At 38.9% G+C, this 23,506-nt stretch overlaps 1 protein-coding gene and 1 long non-coding RNA gene across 2 annotated transcripts in view; one reads left to right on the plus strand and one right to left on the minus strand.

Annotated features, from left to right (window-relative positions):
• Positions 1-16,071, minus strand: part of tenm3 (teneurin transmembrane protein 3) — a gene marked incomplete in the record, with an annotated part of 240,891 nt that extends 224,820 nt beyond the window's left edge. The window contains 3 exon segments of the mRNA XM_042213353.1: positions 9,489-9,776; positions 13,281-13,351; positions 15,797-16,071. Of these exon segments, the coding sequence (XP_042069287.1) occupies positions 9,489-9,776; positions 13,281-13,351; positions 15,797-15,978 (541 nt within the window).
• Positions 16,072-20,122: 4,051 nt separating this feature from the next.
• LOC121812113 lies at positions 20,123-21,002 on the plus strand. The gene is made up of 3 exons (XR_006052871.1): positions 20,123-20,265; positions 20,432-20,495; positions 20,888-21,002. It is a non-coding gene; the product is annotated as an uncharacterized LOC121812113 (long non-coding RNA).
• Positions 21,003-23,506: the final 2,504 nt, after the last annotated feature.

The following is a 23,506-nucleotide window of genomic DNA, read 5'->3' on the forward strand; positions in this document are numbered from 1 at the left end:
GTGTGTGTGTGTGTGTGTGTGTGTGTGAGTGAGAGAGAGAGAGAGAGAGAGAGAGTGTGAAGTTTCTCAGTAAAATCACCCATATGCTGAGGTCAGTCACACTATCGCTAGCTTTCCAGACACTTTTGACAAGTGTGTGTGAGAATGAGAGGGTTGGTGGGTGAATCATTAAATGTGAGGCTAGTTATCCATCTGCAATGAAAAGCATTGCTTCTTTGTATAATCTGAGTCAATTTTCCAAATTAAGTATGTTGAAGAGTTTCTTGCAACTGCAAACCTTTCTTCCCCTTTGGGCCACAGAAGTGTCAGTGTCAGGAAATAACTGTTATAGTAATTATGGTTAGTGTGTGTGCAGCCTCAGAATGGCCGACGCGTTTGCTTAATCTTTAAATTAATTACACCTGAAGAAAAAATGCACAGCTCATATATAATAAACACTTTACTTTCCAATTCCCTCTGCAGTGTATTTAATTATCTCTGTTAGCTCGGGCCCAATTGATGCACTTCCATTGCAACAGAGCTGCTGACAAATCACGTAGCTCCAAATGACAGAATTCCTTCAGGTTTATGATGAGAGATGGACTCTTAGTGGTCACCAGGGCTGCATCTACAATAAGTCCATATCAGCACAAACGCTGTCCTAAACAGGGTGTTTTTTACATTTTCCTTTCACTCTGGGTCCACGTTAATAAGAACACATCTACACAACCAAACATCCAAAGCCATATAGATACATAGGAAAAAAACAGGAAATGTAATGCCTTATGAGATGCAGAAGAGAAAGGAAAATGAGAAAGAAGAAAAAACGAAGGAGGAACTGCACGGGGCAGGAGACAGAAGGCTACTGGTAATGCCCTAATGATGTAGTGGCTGTCAGAAGATTTGCTTCAGAGGCCAAATGATCCTGTAAGAACAGCACATTTATCGATCCAGCTATTAAATAGCTTCACATACTAATGATTCTGTGTGTGTGTGTGAAAGGGAGAGAGAGATGAGACAACAATATGAAATAAAAACAGGTGAAATCCTTTAAATGAAAGAAAACGAGGGGACCAAAGGTTCAAAGAGCCTGTATTTACAAAGCTGTGTGCACGGGAGATCTCTCTATTTAACCAAGACCCTCTAATACAAATCATATTTGAGTTTTGAGAATACCTCATGTTAGATTTAGTGAAGTTGCACTTAGGAATGTCCTTTGCAGTGATGGAAACATGATTCAGTGTGGGTGTGCTTGCAGTTCTGACATGTCTTTCCCTTAGTACTTCCATTACAGTGTGATAGCTATGAAACCATATCTGAACCTGATCTGTGTGATATTCGATATCAGTTCTCACCTTGAATGTTTTCAACAGCTTTCCACACACACACACACACACACACACACACACACACACACACACACACACACACACACACACACACACACACACACACACACATCTTTATGGTCAAAAATCACAGAGAAATCGTCACATTGTTTCTTTCACCAGAAAAAGCTTTTCCCTTTTGTTTTGCTGATACAGATTTTTTTCATTTAAAAAGGTATTTTTGGTATATCAGTGTTGAGGTCTATAAGATTACATTACTCACTGCTTTTGTAAACAAAGTCATGTACTACATTACTTATTTACCTACAGTAAACGAAAGCTAATAAACTCTCGTAGCTCCACAAATCTGAAAGCCAAACTGGGGAAATCCAGCCCAAAGATAAGTTAATAAAAAAGTGGGCAGACGTGACCCACGTCTTCAGTGCAATCCCCGACTGCGCATCACTGCTTTTATTATCAATTAGAAATCAAGCTTTGGTGTTCTTGGCTGGGGTTGGCATTTACTCAGCTTTGGCTGGGATTCTTTCTACCAGCATCTTATTCTTACAGATGCTGGTGTCAGCAGCTCCACGTGTTCTGGCCTCGCTGCAGTTTGTCCTCTGCTGTTGTAGACCGCTCTACTTTATTTTCATTTCTTAAACTCTAACCCTGTTTAACTTCAGAATGTTTATGATGTCAGTGTTGCGTCTTTTGAAAGAACGTAGTGGTGTCCCCACTATCATCACCTCCAACTCTAGCATAGGAGAGAGGAACAGAGAGTCAGTGACAGAGCACATGAAAGCCGCTGAAGCATCATGCAAACAACTGTTCACCTCAACACAATGCTGTAACTCATAAATGCTGCTTTTTTGGTTCGTTTAACAATGTTTGGAATTTAGGCTGTCAGCATAATAATGCAAGCAAAAGTCAGTTAAATCAGCTGTAGCTGCTATAGACGTGCTTTGCTTGTCTTAAACTCAACATCGATCTTATGATCAATAGGAAATCTGACTGTGCACCTTACTGAATATAATTTTACATAAGTTGTTATAATGATCAGATCAGCACATCCAGTGGAATAAGTGTGTATAACTGCAAAACTTCCTGATGAGTCTCCACTGAGATGAAAAATGACTGTTTTTTAAAGGCCACATGACGTTTGTTAAATTACTGTTATAAATACATTAAAAGTGAAATATCATCACTTTCTATAATAACAGTTATGCAGACCCAATGCTGTTCAACAACATACTGCAGCACTGATGAGAGGTAAAACGTATCCTATTGTGTCTCATATCCTTTTGAAAATGCTTCTGATGTGAATAATAGTTGGTTAGAACAAAGATGATCATGCTCAGTGTGCCGCTTGTCATTTATAGTTTATGTCTTATATCATATTTCAAGCCGGACTTTGTTGCCTCTGGATGGGGCTCTCAGTCGGCCCTGTTCAGGGGTTTTTTGGATTTCATGTGTAAGTTTTAATCTTTCATTTCTCCTGCGGAGAGAATTTTTAATCAATGAGGAAATCAAAATAGAGCAAGAAATGTTCCAGTGGGGAACTACTGTTAATGAAAAGCAAAATATTTGGAATTCAGCATGTTGTTTCTGCATATAAGTGCTAAAGTAAAGTAGTTTAACCAACACGCGCAGAGTTAGCATATGAGGTTTGTGCAGAACTGCAGTGAAAGCTTTTCTGTCACCACAAGTAAAAAGGCCATCATCTATCAGAACTCAAGGAAACTGAGAAACATTGCTGGAGAATTTATTAGGTTGAACGTTCCCTCCATCTCCCTCTTTCCATTCCCCTCTGTCTATCTAACTCGCTAGTTCCTTCTCCCTCTGCACTTCTGGTAATGGATTCGGCCTAAATGGGTTCTGAGAAACACAAGTGAAGAGGGGGAAAGGATGGAGGAGGAGGAGGTGAGGCAAAGGGAAAGGAGACTTCAAAACTTGTTGCTTGTGATAGCGTTATAATTACTGTTACTGTAAAAGCACTGACACTACATCATCTGTCAGTTGTACAAACAACTCAGTCGTCAGTTGTTACTCTGGATAACTTCATACAATATTTAGTCTTACAATACTGCGATCACAACTGCATAAACTCATGACAAAGAATGAAACAACAGCAATGACTGTATATTTTGAAAGACAAAATAGGATAAAAGGAGCCAGAGCGGAGGAGGGTGTGCAGAGCGGTGGTGTATGGTTAATGATTTAATGTTAGCCACTCCATGGAATCAAGTCTTCTCCATGTTAGTGGCGCCAAAGTTAAACCCTCTAGTCAGTTAGTCTGTTATTCATTGATTTCTCTGGTCAGCACTAGATTGTTATTGAATATGACTGGCACCAGCATCTTGTGTGTCTGTGTGTGTGTCTCTGTGTGTGAAGGGTGTGCATCTCGAGAACTCGAGTACATTTCCGCTTCGGCTGAAAAACATATTTTTCTGTATGCGTGTGATTCTCCACAGCCATCTGTGCGCGCACACACACACACACACACACACACACACACACACGCTTTGATAATCCAAGAGTGAAGGCAATAAGCCTAAAACACAGCAAGCGCATTCACTGCCACTTTAAAATGATCACAACGATACATTATTTATTCCTGAAGGCTGTTTAAATACACAACAGCATCTGCACACAAACAAAATCAACAGTAATATCTGTGTCTAAATACTGCATCGAGCATGAGAACACCGACTCTAACTGCGTCCTGGTGAGTGTGCACGGGTAATCTTTCTAGTTACATATGCACTTTAGTTATTGCTGCTATCTGTCTTCTCCAGCAGTCAGATCTGATGTCTCCTGCTATAGCATCACACTATATGCTCTGTAATATATGATAATATATGTGTCTGCGATTCAACAAACTATTCCATATACACTACGTGTGAGTAAATAAGTCTTGAGCACACGGACGCAGCATTAGGACTACCTGATGTATAGTTTAATAAGCACACAAAATAAATATTTTATGAAATACATATTCTAAACAGCACATTATCACAGCACTGCACAACACTACAGATTTACATTTCATCTGCTTTTCAGCTGGACAGTTTTGGAAACGTTCAGTCTAAAGCTCTGTTACACTTTCCACTGATTACTTGTTGCTAGGAGATTTTTACCTATTTTCCCCCAATAGATTCACACTTCACACCTTGAAAGCAATGAGTCAGAAAGAAAGTAGCCAGTTTGCCAAATTGCTTATTTGTAAAGTAATAGCATTAGCACTTCTGCACTTCTTTATTAGGCTTTGTTCTGTGTAAAAATACAAACTAGCACAGATACTACGGCACTGCTTCACAAATCATTTAGATCCAATTTATTTAGAACTTTCTTTAAAAAGAAAAAGAACTCTAGAAACAGAATTGCTTCTGTGAGCGAGTCCCCGTTTAAAGTTTCATTTTACATAAAGGTGACAGGACTTTTACCTCATCCATCTGTGTTCAAGAAGTAACTATAATAATGATAACAAAGCAATCAGAATTTTTGGCAGGTTTCTTAAAATTTAAAAAGTGAGTCTCCTCCAAATGTCTTTTCTCTCTAAGGCTGAGCAACACAATCAGCAGAAGAAAGTCATTTTGGAGGCTTCATCTGTACCTTATGTTTTGGTCATTAGATGTCATTGCCATAGATGGGAGTGGGTAAATCAAGGCATCAACTAATGTTTGGAAAAGCAAAACAAAAACAAAAAGAAGTTTCACATACATACAGCAATTAAAATGACAGAAATAGATCAAATAAAGTCTGAAGTTTAAATATAGAGTCCACGGCCCACAGTCAAAGTCACCTTTTTTCTTCAGCCTGGCTCTACGTACAGCCAACACTGATCAGCACTCATCACCTCAGAGATCTAGATCTTATGCATGGTAGTAGTTCACTGAAAATGGAGGCAGCTGACTGTAGAGGGCTCCGAAAGTGGTCACCAAATATTTAAATAAAACCCTAAATTTTATGAGGAGCTTTTGTAAGAAATCTCTGTCAGACGAGACGATTTATGGACCTGGTTAGAAGCCTCGCAGCAGCATTCTGGACAGTTTGTAGGCGATCCAGGGACAGTTTGCTTAGGCAGAGGAATAAGGAATTGCAATAATCGAGGCAGGATGAAAAAATGTTCTATACATAGTAGAGATGGCACGATACCACTTTTTTATGTCCGATACGATATCATAAATTTGGATTTCTGCCGATACCGACATGAATCCGATATAGTGTTTTTTAATCAATAAAACTGTTTTTTAATATCTTGCTGCATTTTGTATAAGTTCATACTCAAGTTTAAATAAACAACACTAAAGCTATTCTGTTATACCTGTATGTAAAAAATACACTGCACCCAAAATGTTTCAATACTGATCAATCTAATAAACTTAAACCTGCTCCATCCTCCCTATTCTGGTATTTTAAAGAGTACTTAGCAGAAATATTAAGCAACCTAACTAATAGGGTTGCAAACTCCCAGCAAAAAAAGGGAACCACCCCCCACCCTCCACCTCATGATGCTTAATCGACGTAATCAACTTTAATTTGATGCAGTGTGAAAAAAAATGCACAGAAATAAATTATTTTTCAAGAATAATTAAATAGATTCAACATCTTTCTTCAACAGAACTGCAGACTGCACAGATGGTACCTTCCCAAAGGAAAAAGTACTATAGCTTACTAGGGTATATTAGACTTAACAGTTACTATATACAGTAATGGACTTCTATACATTTTACATCAGATTAAAACTTTGGGTGTAAGATTCAGATAATTATTTATTAAAAGCTGACATTTTAAATGAGAATAAGAAAGAAAAGTATGTCTTTGTGCCCCCTTTTCCCTGTTCATGCCCTATCGGCCCCCCTGGCTAAACTTTGCTAGATCCGCCCCTGCACAGTTACCAGCCGTCAGCTCGTAGAAAAAGATCCTGGTGTAGAAAGTAATATTAAATAAATTCTAACAACAGCTGATCAAGCTTAAACGTGCTGCTGTTGTTCAGCTGCTGGTTTCCTCTTTCTGGTGCAAAGTGGGCCAAAAACAAACAAAGGATCGGCAGAAGCCGATCAGCTGATCATTGATCAGTTTCATGATTGAAGTAGCAGCGAGGAGAGAGAGGCAGTCGCTCCATATATCGGTTGTTAAGCTTAACGTGGGAATGCTTTACAAACATTCAGAGATGAACTTACACACTTGCTTTACTTCTCTCTGGGAAAACTTCTCTGAGTTTGGTAGCGAGGCTACAAAGACACACAGCCGCTCTATCACGTGACGCACACTGCTCCGACGGTTATGAGCCGAGTTACGCCGTGTTGCAAGTTTTGTGAGGTGCTTTTTTGATATTTAATGGATCGGATTACATTTCTTATTTCTCTCCGATATCCGATCCAGTAATTTACGTCAGTATCGGACCGATACCGATACGTAATATCGAATCGGTCCATCTCTAATACACAGCGATGGTAAAAGGAAAGTGTTGAAATCAGAAGCTGTGCGGCAGGCTGAGATGTTGAATAAAGGGAAGGTGTGAACACAGATAACTGGTGAAAGTTGGGCAGGTCGCTGTATGAGCGACTGTAAGGACACAACGGTTTGTAAACGGCACCTTTATTATGTTTCCTTTTCAACACGACTGACATAAACAGGGACATGAGTCCCATGTTGTGTACAGCCTCAATAATGAGTCATTTGTGCAAAATAATTATTATTGCCTTCTGAAAAACATCGGCTACTCTGAAGTAATGTTTTGAGCAGTATATAAAGTATTCTTTATATCTTACTGTGTTTATGAGTTTGTGTTGCCCTTAAAGCTTTGATGGGTGCTGCAGCTGTCTGTGAGTGTCTCTATAACAGTTTAGGTTACAGTGTTAAGCAGCTTAGAGATGCCAAATGGATTAAGTGTTTTGTTCATACATAGTAAAGTAATCTGGTTAGCAAAGATGATACATTCCTCCTCCTCCATCTGCCCACCCTCCTTTCTTTTTCCTCCGTATTTCCACATTTCTTTCCTTTCATCCCCTTTCAGTTAAACACACACATACATCTGCAGAGAGCAGTCTTATAGAAAGTGGTCTGGAGAGGTCAGCTTATATATTTTATGCCCATCCATGATAAAAAAAATTCCATTTGCAGTAGGGTAGTGTCTTTTTTTTTTTTTTAGCTTCTGTGATTGTTTTTAATGCAACATTTTTTTCTGCTTATTCAAAATAAACATGAATTGTATAAGTTCAGTATGTCCGTGTATGTGAGAACAGCACCTGTAAGTATGTTCAGGATGAAAATCTTCCTTTCTCTGTCCCTGCAGCTCAGATCACCAAGTATCAAGTAGCTGGGCCCTCGTGGGTCCGGACACAATAAGTGTTTATATCTGCCAATGTGCGTGTGCATGTTTGCAAGTGTGTCCTTTGCCAGCCAGACAGCTCTGCTTTAATATTTTCTTGGGTAATATTACCGACAATGCAGACAGGCTTCTCACTTTCCCTTTTGTGTCTTTATTCTCCACTTTCTGTGCTCCTGTTTTGAACTCTGAAATCTCTCCTCTCATCATTTTCTGTTTTTCTCACATCTTTGTTTTTTTTTCCATCTTACTACAACAAAGGTAGCAACAGAGCCAGAAGCCTTACTGTCCACACACACACACACACACACACACACACAGTAACCTGCAACAGTATCAATGTATTAAACCGCAGTGACACTAACTTTCCTCCTATAGGAACCTTCTAAAGAGGGAGAGAATTAAGCGTAACATGTTTTGTGATTGCAAATCCTTTAGGTTCAGACTTCATGTCTGTTGTTCTACACTAGAATTATGTTAAAGTTTCAACAATTTATTCACTCAACCAAATCAGTTTATTTTCTTTGGGTGAAATGACGTGATGAAAGTCCATCCCTTCATCTTGTTCGGCTTATCTGTTTCAGTGCCTTGGCTTTGGCTGAGCGTATCCTGTCACAGGGTGAAAGGCAGAGTACATCCTGTACAGGTCACCGAACCACTGCAGGACTAACACAAACAGACAACTGCTCATGCTCACAGTCACACCTATGGCCACTTTAAACTCTCCAATTAACTTACAGCCATGGATGTGTTGGAATGTGATGGGAAGTCAGAGCACCTGGAGAGCACACAACACGCACACAGAAAGGCCCCAGCCACCTCTTAGATTCAAACTCAGCACCTGTACGGCAACAGTGCGAACTACTTCTTTAAAATAGTAATTAAAACATATCAAATACTTAAACTGAGATAATTATAAAAATCAGTTTGCAGCATGTCTCAGAAGCAACAGTTGCCTTTGAAAATTGAATAGATTCTCACCAGGCAGCCTTGAATTGCCAGATATTCGTACATTTAACTGGCAGGGCTTTTTGGTTTTGCCCCCCGCTCGACCACCATGCGGGACACTTCCTGGGAGTGTGCACAATAATCTTGGATATCACTTTAAATGTCAGAGAACTAAGTTTCTCAAATCCATGTTTGTGCTGTTTTGTCTTAAACAACTTAATGGTTGCAATTAATACATTTTTACATAAACCCCAAATATCAGAATTAGGTAAAGTAACATGTTTGGAAATTGTTATCAATGCTTTTATTTACAACTTATGATCCTCTAATAACAATAGCTGATAGTTTTAGATTGCTTTTTGTAATTACTGAAAGAGGTCTACTATTCCATTACATGAACAGATAAATGACTATCATTGACCAAACTGTGAAATAAAGTTATATACGTTTATATACATTTCTGTCTAAATAGTGTAGCAGCTGGTGCTAGAACCAGCTGTGCTCGTCTCTACTGAGACTGAAGAAGGCAAACATGTGCTGCATGACATTCAGCAGCCCAGGTTTGAGTCTGACCTGAGGCCCCTTGCTACGCGCCTTCCCCTGCAATCTCTCCCTGCTTTCCTGTCGACTCTCCATTACGGCAGCATCCAATAAAAGGCAAAAGGCCCCAAAAGAGATTTTAAAAAGTAAAAGTGCAACTGGATTTCTTGTAGCATTTTAACAGTATAACGTTACTTTCAAGTTGGCCCACGAGGATGTCTACCCCATCAGCTACACAACAGTTGAATCAGAAAGACCGAGCTAACTGTTGTTTCTAAGTATGACAGAGATGAATAAGAACTGTTACTTGAGCACAAAGCAGGACATGATATCAAAAATGGAGCGAACAGTTGATCTCCTACCATTGTCGCTGTCCGATTTGTTCTCGTGCTCAGTGTCAGTTAGAGTCAGCACTGAGTTGGAGCGGCTCGACAGGCAGGAACTCCTCCCGGATGATTTACCCAGACCTCCGCGGCCCCACAGATGCATAGCATGCTCTGGGGACATGACTGCCTGACTATCAGTGTCTAGCTCCTGAGCTGTACCAACTGAGAAACCACGGTGGGGTGGAGGCATTTCAGGGCAGAAAGGCAGGCCGCGACGAGACGGTGGCTCACAGATCCCCAGCTGACGAAGACTGAAGTGTTGACCTGAAACAGATGGCCGTGTTCAAATCATTTAGAAATCATTAGATCATCGCAAATGACTATAGCTCTAATACACAGAGATGGTGTGACTATGGCATAAAATATACACTATATTGCCAGTGTACACTCACCCATCCAAATCATTGAATTCAGGTGTTCCAATCACTTCCATGGCCACAGGTGTATAAATTTAAGCACCTAGGCATGCAGACTGCTTCTACAAACGATTGAGAAGAACAGTAACTCAGCCACAAAGTGGTAGGCCATGTTAAATCGCAGACCGGGGTGCTGGGTATGCAGAGGTCACCAACTTTCTGCAGAGTCAGTTGCTACAGACCTTCAAACCTGATGTGGCCTTCAGATTAATTCAGGAACAGTGTCTCTTTATTAATCTCTGTCTCTCTTCCACAGCATGTCTTTATCCTGTCTTCCTTCTCTCACCCCAACCGGTCGCAGCAGATGGCCCCGCCCCTCCCTGAGCCTGGTTCTGTTGGAGGTTTCTTCCTGTTAAAAGGGAGTTTTTCCTTCCCACTGTCGCCAAAGTGCTTGCTCATAGGGGGTCATATGATTGTTGGGTTTTCCTCTGTATGTGTTATTGTAGGGTCCACCTTACAATATAAAGCGCCTTGAGGCGACTTGTTGTGATTTGGTGCTATATAAATAAAACTGAATTGAATAGAAAACTTCATCGAATGTGAGTTTATGACCAAGCAGCTGCAGTCAAGCCTCATATCACCAAGGACAACGCAAAGCATTGGATGAAGTGATCTAAAGCAGACTTCCAGTAGACTCTAGAGCAGTGGGGATCTGATCTCCGGGGTGACAAATCGTGTTTCTTTGTATGGCAATATGATGGCATCTGAGTTTGGCGACTGCCAGGAGAATGTTACTTCGCTGTCCAGTGTTATATTTGTTGGTGAGGGGATATGGTGTGGAGTTGTTTTTCAGAGTTGGGCTTGGCCCCTTAGTTCAACTAAAGCAAATCTTAATATTCAGCATAACAAGATACAATTTCAAGCTCCCAGCTATGTGGGAACAGTTTGGGGGTGGCCCCTTCCTCTTCCTACAGCACTGTGCACCAATGCACAAGGACAGAGTCCTGACCTCAACCTGACAAACACCTTCGGGATAAACTGGAAATATAGACTGAGATCCAGGGGCTCTCGCCCAACATCATTGTCAGATGTTGCAAATGGTCAAAAATTCCCCCAAACTCACTCCTAAACCTTGTGGAAACCCTTCCTAGAAAAACTGAAGCTATTATAGCTGCAAAGGGTGGGCTGACATCACATTAAACCCTATGGATTAAGAACGGGATCTCACTCAAGTTCATATATGTGTGAAGGCAGACGAGTGATTAATTTTGGCAATACAGTGTATATACAGCAGGTGGAAGACAGCTATGGAAAAATAGTCAAACAAGTCTGTGAGGAATCTTTGACAAAGCAATTCTTATGAGACTGAATGAATAACTCAGAAGACAAACCAGACAAAAGGTGCCTCAAATCCAGTTAGACGTTGAGAATATAAGTGCTTTCAGTCTCATGTATGGTGGTGCAGCTCACAGTGACATGTACATGTTTAATATAATCAATATGAAGCTGTGCTTTAGTTTTGTACACAGTTTGCTCAGATGTAAATTAGAGAGTTAAAGATCAATTTTACTGCTAATTAAATGACAACCTTTACTCATTATTAGTGTTATTACAGTAAAAGCAGTAAGTGAAAAATAATAATAAATAATTATATGATAATAGTAAACATTATGGATTTTAACAGCTCAACAGCTTTTTAAACAGTGAATAACATTAAAAAACATTTACCGTTTGTACCGACACTTTCCCAACTCACTGTAGTCAAATTTGGAAGGTTTCTAAATAACAAGCTAAGTATGTGTGCGGGAGGTGGAGTGGTCTAAAAAGAAGGAGCCTGATATAAAATAAAACAACAAGAATGTATTCAGGGCAGCCAATAACCCAGAATCATCTTGATGCACGCTCAATCATCCAGGTAAGAACATCTCCAAAAGCTGATTCTGTTCATCTGGATGTTTTCAGTGGGAGAAACGTTTCGTCGTCTTCAGTCTCAGCTGACTGCAGGCTTCAATCTTATAAACAGGACATTTGCATGATGACTGAAACCAGCCCACTGAAGGAACAATGGGCTGGGAGCTCAGTTCCTTAGTCTTAATTATGCAAATTCTCATGGCCATTGATCAGCAACCACTGATCAAAACCCACTGATCAATGGCCATTCACAGATGGTACTCATGGCGAAAGTGACGAAACGTTTCTCCCACAAAACGCTACGTCCAGAATCAACTTTTGGAGAAACCCAGAATCATGTTTACGCTGAGTGTCTGATGATCCTAGCTTTCCTGTCAGAGCCTGAGCTTTGACAGGTAACAAAGGCAGTGACGAGCAATAACGTTTCTATCCTAGAATCACTGCAGTTGCCTTGAAGTCTGTTTGGGCTAGTTGTCATCTTGGTTTGTCAGGTGTGTGCTCATACATAAAAAAGATTGCATGTATTTCCTCAGTAAGACAGGGATCTGTGTTGGTGTGTGATTGTAGCCTCAGGTTTATTTATAACTGATGTGTTTCAGGGCATTTTACAGAATAACAAAGTAACGTACGTATTGTCGAAATTACTTTCTATGATGAGTAATTAAGTGAGGTACTGCATTACTTTTAAGAAAGGTAATGCGTAACATGTAATACATTACTTTTTCTCAATAATGACTGTAACATGGGAATAAAGTAGTCTAAGTAAAGTCTGCGTTTTTTTCCCTCCTGTACTCTTGTATTAAAAATCTGCAATAATTTAAAAATAGATGCAATACAACAGAATGAAGACACTAAATAGTAAATAAAAGTAAATAAATAAAATTCAATTTTCTATTTCAAATGCTGTTTCTTTGATATCTGTATTTCATATGATTTAATTACATTTAATTGGAAATGAGGAGTAACTGGAATTGAGCTCAAATCGTTTTCAAATAACAGGATACTCCTTAAAAACATATTTAAAATCTAAGTGTGTGCTTCATTTTCAATCAGCAGTTATAAAATCATTCTATGATTAACAGCACAGCAAGACTAATTTTCTATTATATGTTCAATAACGTATACTGTTGTTTAGTCTTTTGTTGATTTTTATTCATTTTACTGTGTGATTTTTCTCTTTTCTCACTTTTTCACTTTCATTGGGCGATTATAGCCTTCAGACTTATTATCATATGCTTCCATCCTCTTTCTGGACTCCTGTCATATATACTTTTAATGTTAGGTTATGCAAATTTTATGCATACAATTCTAGGTTGTTTAAATTTCATTTATATGTACTTTAATGTCTCTACATTGTAATCATATTTTTAAAGAAAGACAATTCATATTTCTAAAGTAACTGATGGAAATATCTTTTTTACAGTAGTTTTGTTGGTCTTAGTGCACACATACAAATAGATGGGGATAGCATTGCTGTCTGTGCACTTTTGCAGACTCTCACCTTGTCTGTTAAAATCATCCTTTTCATGGTGAACCATGTCCTTGTGTCCCTTGGTTGTCCCGTACAGTAACCTGTCAAAAGCCAAGGGCAAAAAGGATAAAGGAAGGTGCTGCACACACGCTGTAGGCTTTTGATGATCCATGTTCTGAACTATACAACTACCACATCATCATTATACCATCATCAAAAATACAGGAAACAAACTACACTCTGCTTTTTTATGAATGTTATGTAACTGAATGTATCAAAGTGAAAAACAGACAAAGTGCAAATTCTTATGATGAAAAAACTGATACTAGTAAATAGGGCTGGACGATATGGCCTAAAATCCATATCGTGATATAATTTGAAGCACGTGCGGTAACGATATACATCACGATATATTCTTTTCTTCTGTATAACGTATTTTCCACACTATAAGGACTTAAAATCCTTTAATTTTCTCAAAAATCGAGAGTGTGCCTTATGTATGAATTCTGGTTCTGCTTACTGACCTCGAACCGACTTTGGCTGCAGAAATCTGTTAAAAAATGTTTTAGTACAACTTTGATAAGCCGCACTGCTTGATGGATCGTCAGAGCATTACGGCTGCCGTAGTGAGGAGCTTTGTGGAGTAATCTGGGTCCTAAACTCCGTCCGCTTCAGGTCCCAAAGTCAAACGAACACAGAGTTAAAAACGGTCTAAATTCTTTCATCTTTAATAAAATCATCAGCGTTGCTGCTTTACCAGGTGTAACAATTAAGTTTAACATCCAGGCATCCATGAAAACAGAATTTAAATTTAACGGAGTTAGAAGTTAACAGGAAGTTAGCTTGCTAGTTTCCACCTAAACATTTCATACCATGTTCTGAGAGATTTTTGAAACTAATTCAAGCGTACAGCTCTGCTGTCACTTCCAACATAAATGAAGACAGAAAACTAAACAGCAGTGGCGTTTGCAGGGTTACTGAAGTTGGGCTAGCTGGTATATAATGTTGTGCTACGTGATTGCTAGCGACACAGCTATGTTAGCATAACATTAGCACAGTGAAGCTGGAGGATGAACGCCAACTTTTTTCAACTCGATAAAAGTTAACATGAGGGATTCTGGTGGTCAGGGACAAATGCAATCACATAGCAGGATGCTGTACACGGGCCAAACTTCAGTCAGGAGAACAACTGAGATCATTCATCCACAATACGAGGTTAGTCATTAATATACTGCAACAACATGGAAACCGAGCAGCTGCGAGAGAATTCAACATTAATGAATCAATGTTACGGAAGTGGAGGAAGCGCAGTTTTTGGCTTTCCCCATATTTCAAAAGTGCTTCATCTCTTTGCTGTGACTGTTGCCCGCCATAATTTGCAGATGATAATGGTTGTAGCCGCTGCGATGCTTTCAACCAAAACAGGCGCAGCTTGATGACATCATCAACACGTGCTATCGCGATAGAGCGATATAGTCAAAATCTCTATCGTTTGCCAAATTTATATTGTTTCTATCGTATATTGTTTATATCGCCCACCCCTACTAGTAAATTAACCAACATATATTTACTGGAATTATACAAAACAGCATTAAGTAATGATTACTGTAAGATGATTAAATAAATGTCTATACTAAGAATATTGTATTTGAATGTCTTTATGCATGCTGAGTCATCGAGGTAAGAAAATCCCAGAAAGTTGATTCTGTTCATGTGGACAGTGAGACACGTTTCACAACTACAACCACAATTTACTGGTCACGTTAACTTGGTGGACAAATACATTAATTTCACTAGAAGAATATGAAAAATGACAGGCTAGCCTTCTTAGACTGAGATTTCCTTGAGTAATGGGGGACATTTAAAGTCGATGTGCACGGTAAACAACATCCGAGATCTCAGGAGAGCACAGTCCCACGAACAGCTAAGATACTGCGAGGGCCCTCAAGCTCCCAGGCCTCTGGTAGAGGACCTGAGCTTGAAGGACAGACGGGAGGGGTGAGAGGGGAATTTTTTTAATAATATAGTCTCATCATCCACTGGACACAAATATCATCAAAATGACACAACACAGAGCGAACACCATCACCACAGACACAATGGCTAGGGAAGAAGAAGAGCATCATATCCAAAAAGGCCCCGACTCCCTCTGTGACCATTCATCGATGGTCAAGGCTGACCTCATGGCCCGTTCTTGTCAGTGGTGCTAGTTTCGGTCATAATGCAAATGTTCTGCTTATAAGGTTGGGAAAAGCGGCAGCTGGCCAAGACTGAGGAAGGTCTACGTCAACCTAAGTCTTTTTAAGTAGAAATAAACTTTGCTTATAAATTCCCATATATGTAGGTTTATTCAATAGAGTATAATTAATACGGTAGATTTTCAGCCAGCTGTTTACAAAGGTGAATTACACAGAGGAATAAATAGAGCTACTCACATACAGAAAAGAAATTCTAATCACGCCAGTTTGTGTTTTTGACATTTTTGACACAGTTCTGATATTGCTCAACAAAACAGAAGATAATATGTGTGTCATCTATTTTCTAACCTGGTCTGGTCTTGGTGCTGGTCAAAAGCCTTCAGTGTTTCACTGGAGGAATAGGACTTCTGGGTGGGGACCCGGAGTCCCTGGGAACCAATAGCACAGCCTTCACTGTCCCCTGATGAACATAAAATAGACAGATTAAAAAAGTCTTTATGTAGATGCAGCTCAAGCCCCATATAATCCATCACTATGTACAGTTAAAGTAGAGCGTCAAAATCAACTCTGAACGAGAAGGGTGCAAATGTCTGCCAAGCCCAACACACTTTTCAGTTTTACTTGTTTAAAATGTTGGTAGTTTAACCTCCTAAGACCTGAACTCTTCCACGGCATGCATTTTTAATTTCTCTTTGATATTTGGGCTGATTGGGACCCGATGAATGTAAAAATAAAGAATTACCAGATGGTTTGTTTTTTTTTTTTACCTAATTTCTGTTTCTAAGAAAAACGAGAGCCACATATGAGGATATTTGTTTAAAATTTCAATAGAACAGTAGCAGTATAACGTCCTCGTGAGTGGATATCAGGCCTTTGTAGAGCTAAATTGAGTATTTGGTCTAAATAACCCAAAATGTGATGTCCACATATGTGGACGCCAGGTCCAGGAGGTTAATTTACAACACCAAATATTTTGACTTCCAACAAATAATTTCATTGAGGAAGGATACAATAATATAATCAATAACCATCAATGAGACACTTTCATTTTTATCAGCACAAGTTACAAACAGTGCAAACTAAGGTTCTGAAAACGAATGCTCAATGGCTTGAAGATGAGCTGTGAAGCTGTAGTTTACTTGCTTTACTAATTACATCCGTCTCCTCATGTCCTACACAGAGAACTTCTGCTGTTTTCTACCTACATGTCCCTAGGCTTTAAATACACACTGCAAGGGCTAATGAGATGACACAGAACTAAAGAACTAAACCAACCTTAACTAAAAGAGGGTAACCAGATAGGTAAATAGGTTAAGCACAATACACAAGTGATAACAAAATAAAACAAGAAGTGAGATGCAAAAACTAGCAGATAAACACAGGCAGAACTGAGCTAAGTATAGGGGAATTCCCAGAGACAGGAATGCTGTGAAAAAACTGAGGGAATAAACACCAAGGCAAACCTTTAAACAATAAGCAACCTAAGAATTAAACCTAAGCTATTAAGTGATTCTTGGCATAAACTGAACTGAACTGTTGATATTATTTTATGTTACATATTTATGTTAAACTATTACAACATAATAGCTTCAAAGAATTACAAAGAAAATTTCAGGATTACTGACAGTAGTAGTAATCTCTCCACCAATCATTTCACCATAATTTAGCTTCTTCTTTAATCGAAAAAAGACACAGAACAAATAATGAAACCAGGTTGCATTTACTGGATTTACTGAGGAGGGTAAGTCACTGCAGACTACGTGATTTTTATGTTGTGTCTGTTCCATTAATAACTAACAGAAAGAAGTTTTGGTCTCAAAACGCTTAGAAAGCATCAAATTATAAAATTAAATTGAAAAAAGAATAAAATGTCCTTGATAACAACTACATTAAAATAGCTTCTCTTTTTATTGAATAAATCCAATCATATTATAATATAAACAAAATTATTCACACATACGAGGGACAGAAAAGTTTAAGGTCAAATCAAATAATAATAATTTTGAATATTTAATATCCAAAATCAAACATTGAGGTATGTTTAAGAAACATGCAGATGGATAAGATAAACTCAAGGAAGACAAAATCATCACCACACGAAGCCACTCCTGACATACCTTTGACTTCTCAGGAGTAAAAAATGAGGTGATATACACAAACCAAAGACAGAGCCAGGCCAAAATTTAGTTGTAAGAAAATGTAACAGCTCATCTAAAAAACAGGAAACTGACAGGAGTTTGCTATTTGGCTTTTGAATACTCTTGTGGTAGTACAATGTAGTAATAAAATATTTATATACTGTGAGGACCAATATCTTAATAATAATGAATAAGAATGGTGGTATATGTAGATTACATTGTAAGGGTTGCAGACGATTGTCTAGCTCTACAGCACATGGACATCAACGCAACCTGTGTATGCACAGAAATCAATTGACAAACAATCTCTATGATAATCTACTGAGGAGGCCTCACAATCTTGCTGCAATGCTTTCCTGATCCTGTTACCCAGTCATGATTTAAAAAGAATCTCAGCTGTTTTTATGTTTAGTGTTTAATTCATTTACTGATTGTTGTTTTAATATAATTAAATTATAATTGAGAATGGAATTAAAGATGGCATTAAAGAAAACCTAAGAACCTAAGCCTTCACAGTCACAGGAAGCATGCAATATATAAATTCCCCTCTCGTCCCTGCGGGCAGTCTATCCTTCAAGTTTGGAGGGCTGGGAATCTGAGGGTCCTGCGTAGTATCTTTGCTGTTCCTACACTGTAAAATGTAATATTGTGTTTAATTAAAAATATTAAGTAGGCAGAACTCAGTTTTTTTATCAATTTGTTATTAGAACTCAATTTAAGTAACTTACCAGTACTTTTTATGCAAAAATGCTGATCAACTCAATTTATTTGAGTTTTCTTAACTTAGAAAACCTAAGTAAGCTGGAAATGTTGCTTCTCAGGGCGGAAGGATGAAAGATGTGTTTTGAAAACACTACCGTCCTCCTCCCTCTCGGATCAGTCCGCATGTTCATGGTGCATTTGTTATGGAATATGTTGAGCAAACCTGGAGAAGCGTCAGCTCAAGAGATTATTGTCATTGCTGTGGATCTTTACCTGATACACTGACTTGGTGAGTAAATGTTTACTCTTATTCAAACTGATTTTGTGGCTTCTCTTAGTTTAGCACCAGGTTTATAATCTTGCTAGCTAGTTAGTGTTAGCCTAGCGTTGCTGCTGCGGCTGGGCTCATGTTACTTAAAAATTAACACCACAGCCTTAAAAACATTATAAAAATATGTCTCTGTGAAATTTTCTGTTGATTGTTTGAAATAAAAAAGTGAGATAAGAGCCCAGACAAAATTTTTCGGGAGGTGTAGCCGTTAGGGGTGTGGTGTGGGGGGTATTTTCAATCCATAGCCATAACTTACTAACTAAGTATTTATATCATGTTTAACCTGAGTAGCAAAAGACCGCAGGGGGGTTGAAAATAATACGCCAGCAGTGAGCTGTGCTCACAGACTCTATTGAGCCTTGACCTCCCGGTCAGCTATCGCGCTGGTGGATAACAGAGCTCTCCGAAAACGTGGAAGCACTTTTGCAAATATGTGATATTTTGATAAATTAAGGAGATATTTGAGCATTACACAGCTACATTCTCGCCTGAAAATATCTTAAAAGTTTATTTGGTGACCCAGAAAGGGTAGTCTGGGGAAAAGGAGGCCGTGGTTGTCGGAGCCTGTCTATGTGTACTTGTGGTCTCGTGGACTTGTGATACGTTGGAGAACAAGTACTGTTCCAGTTCAAAGTACACATGAAGCCAGGAACGCGAAAATTTCCGGGATGTGTTTTTGCTCCTCTCGTTTTATCGAGCATGTATCCTGACTTGTGTGGACTTCGAGGGACGTGGTACAGCTAAATATGCAATTGTCCAAAACTCAAACGCGGCAATGGCGGAGGAGCGCAGCTAAAAAACTTTAAATATTACATTTCCCGGGTCACAAAATAAACTTTTAAGATATTTTCAGGCGAGAATGTAGCTGTGTAAAGTATCTGCTCGATTTATCAAGACATCACATATTTGCAAAAATGCTCCAACGTTTTGGAAGACGTCTATTTTTTTAATGCTTTGTGGCAGCTTTTGAACATCTGTGGCATCTATTAATGTCAAATCTAGACTTTATTTAACAACATAAGCAAACTGCTTTTATATTTAACTACTTTTCTGTTTAATTAAAATTTTAATAATAATATTAACAATAGTATTTGTTTTGTTCAAACGTGTTTAAAAACAAGTTTTGTTGTGAAAGCTATAATCCAGATTAGTGGCCTGTTAAATGGTTGAAGTCTAGGTTGGCTTTATAACTGAGAATAAAGTATTATAGGTTGTCCTTCTAAAGAATTAAGTTAAATTACACAGTTGAATCATAAGAAACATTATGTTACATATAAACCCTGCCATATGTTAGATCTGGTCATTTTGCTTATAAGAAACTTTATATACTGGAGGTTAGCTTTGAACAAGCATGTAATGATTATATTTAAATTCGGGGGTCTTTTTTTTAAACACACTAAACTGACAGTGCCAATACCACACATTCAGACACAGTAGTAGATGCTGTTTTTATTACTATATGTGTTAGTCTAATTTGGTTGTATGGGGTCTACATTGACCCTCTGTGTTGTAAGTTATTATGATTGCACAGCCATTAAGGATCAAATCAGTTTCTAAAAAATGTTCTGTTTTTTCTCCCTCTGCTTGCTTCTTACTGTCTTTGAGGCTCGGGACCAGCACTCCTGCTGTTGGACAGAAAGACATCAGTAAGTATTTTGGTTTTCCAATATTTAGCAACTGTCAGTGACATTTATATTAATCAGGCTGAACTTTAATCATACTTTAGATCAGCCTGTTTTACTTATTGTTTTATTTGTGCTTTGGTTTGGGGAAGTTGTTTCTTACTGATCTTTTCCTGTCTTCTGTTATTAGACTTGAGATATGACTGCACTATGCTGTTGCTGGTGACTCCAGTTAATTCTACAAGACATGCTGTGTAAGTAAACAAACAACAACAGTTTGTCTGCATTTCTTGAAAGATCACATCCCCCAAACTTAGTTTAGAGGGTCTACACTGTATATAGTGAAGTCTGCAAGTTTTCTAACAGCAAAATTTGTTTTGTGCCCAAATCATTTTGCACATCTTAGAATGAAAGTTATTGGCCATGTTTGCATAGCCCTTTTTAAAATGATGCTTTCATGACATTATTGTGTGTTGGGTGGTGGTCACGGCTATCCAGACTGACAGTGGGACATTGAATGTCACCTCTCCGTGGGGAGGGAGCCTGAGATTGTCCAAATTGGAGTCTGTTTTATACCAAATGCAGAAAAATGTTTTAAGAAAGCAATTAAGTTCATGTTCCAAAAAATATGATTGTTTGCTTGCAGGACAACAGGAGAGATGAGTCCTCCGTCACAGATGGTGTGGTCAGTGAAGATGGTCGCCTGCAGGTTCAAGCTCATTGCATCTCCAACCCACATCCACTGCCACTGTACTTAAGGGAAGTTAAAGACTTTCTTCTGCACCTACATTTGGATCACCTCGATCCATGACAGTCATTCGGCAGTAATGCCTGGACTGGAAACAAGCCACCCTTAAAATAATACAACATTCCTGCTCATGTGTTGGAATGAAAAACAAATGTGACAGAGAATGTGCATCTTTTTTTGTTTTCATATTTTAATTTATATTTAATTGTGTTGTGGTTTGCAGTGTTTTGTGTTGTTTTCACTTTAAATTTGTTTAAAAGGAAAAAGCTGAAAATTTAAATAGTTAAAAGTTGAAATGTAATAGTTGGTTTTTGTATTATATGATTTATTTATTACATTTTATGTGGAGTGAATAAATAAAAGTATATTTACGGTGGCCCCTAGAGACAAAGCACGTACAAACTCCAAAACATCAACAACACGTACAAACTCCAAAACACGTAAAAATTCCATAGAACGCACAAACTCTGAAGCACGTACAAACTTAAAGTTAAAGACTTTCTTCTGCACCTACATTAGGATCACCTCGATCCATGACAGTCATTCAGGCAGTAATGCCTGGACTGGAAACAAGCCACCCTTAAAATAATACAACATTCCAGCTCATGTGTTGGAATGAAAAACAAATGTGTTGTTTAAATCAGAGACTGCACTTGTGACAGAACAACAAATATTTTATTTTGATTATATAAGTAATGTAAGTACAAAACAAAGTTGTGGTAGGCCTAAACTTATTTTCAGAATAATTACATCTGAGACTTTGTTTCATTGTAAGATTATAACAGTGATGGCAATATAATTGTTTGTTGTTCAGCAGAACAGTGTCCAGTATGTTGGCTGTTATACTTTGTTGTGTTTGAAAATAAAAGTTGGGCTGACTTTAACGTCATTACAATAAGTGTTGTTAATTATTTTTAATCATATTCAGGTTACCACAAATTGTTTTTTCATTTAGTTGAACTTGAAATGTTTGTCAGTAGGTAAACAATTAGTACTGTACAGTCAGAAATATCAAGTTATTCTTAATACTGCAGACTTGCAATGATGGCTGTTGTCCTAACAGTCATCTTAAGTAAGCTTTACTTAGTTTTTTTGAGGCGATGAGTTTACATAGTTTTTTTGAGTTCTGGGAAATAATTCGATTTTACAGTGTAGGACTGCGCTCTTCTGAACAGAGATCTCAGATGTTGTTCCTGGGATCTGCTGGAGATACTCGCCTAGCTTGGGAGTCACTGTACCTAGCGCTCCGATTACCACTGGGACCACTGTTGCCTTCACCCTCCACATCTTCTCTGAGCCCTTCTCTGAGCCCTTGGTACTTCTCCTGCGTCTTGTGTTCCGTTGTGTTCGTTGCTGACATTCGGTATTGCTACTACTGCCCGGCCTCCTTCCTTCAGCTTAGCGTACAGCTGAACTTGGGGTGAAACCCTCATGCACAGTAAGGAGCTTCCTGGTCTTGATGTCAGTGGCTTCCATCGCCGCCTTTGGCCAGCTTATTACCCCAGCAGGGTACCTGATCACAGGCAGGGTGTAGGTGTCGATAGCCTGGATCTTATTCTTACCATTCAGCTGACTCCTAAGGACTTGCCTGACCCTCTGCAGGTACTTGGTGGTTGCAGCTTTCCTAGCGGCCTCTTCATGTTTCCTATTTGCCTGTGGGATTCGCAGGTACTTTAGCTGTCCTCTGTGTCTGCAATATTGCCTTCTGGCAGTTCTGACTATCTTCCTTCTCTTTGTTATCGTCTGACTGCACTTCTCCAGTCCGAATGACATCCCGATGTCATTGCTGTATATCCCGGTGGTGTGGATCAGTGAATCGATGTCTCGTTCACTCTTGGTATATAGCTTGATGTCATCCATGTAGAGCAGTTGGCTGACAATTGCTCCATCCTGTAGTGGGTATCCATAGCCAGTCTTGTCAATGATCTCACTTAGAACCACAAAAAGTTTTTTTCTGTTCATCTGGATGTAGCGTTTTCAGTGGGAGAAATGTTTCATCACTCATCAGAATCAGAATCAGAATGGGATTTATTGCCAGATGTTGAGGTTTACAACATTAGGAAATTGCTGCGGTGCTTCAGTGCAAACAATAAGAATTAAAGTGCTATGTAGAAAGAAAGATATGTGCATGAGGATATACATGAGATATATACATGAGAATAAGAATTATGAGTGCTACGTAGAAAGATATATACATGAGTGCAGGTGGTGATCAGTGCCAAACATGAAATGATAAAGGCAGGTGTACAGGCCAAGAAGTGCAGTAGGTAGGGTCATGTGTTAGTGGTCGGGACAGTCATGGGTTATTGTTCATGTGTCCAACAGCAGAGGGGAAGAAACTGTTCTTATGGCGAGAGGTTCTGGTGCGAATGGACCGGAGCCTCCTGCCTGAGGGGAGCAGGTCAAACAGACTGTGTCCAGGGTGAGAAGGGTCAGCTGGATCCGAGCTGCACGCCCGCAGTGTCCTGGAGGTGTACAGGTCCTGCAGAGATGGGGTCTGCAGCCAATCACCTTCTC

The sequence above is a fragment of the Haplochromis burtoni genome, unplaced genomic scaffold (genome assembly GCF_018398535.1).
Source record: "Haplochromis burtoni strain Fernald_Lab_line unplaced genomic scaffold, NCSU_Asbu1 Contig_437, whole genome shotgun sequence".
In the NCBI taxonomy this organism is placed as follows: domain Eukaryota; kingdom Metazoa; phylum Chordata; class Actinopteri; order Cichliformes; family Cichlidae; genus Haplochromis; species Haplochromis burtoni.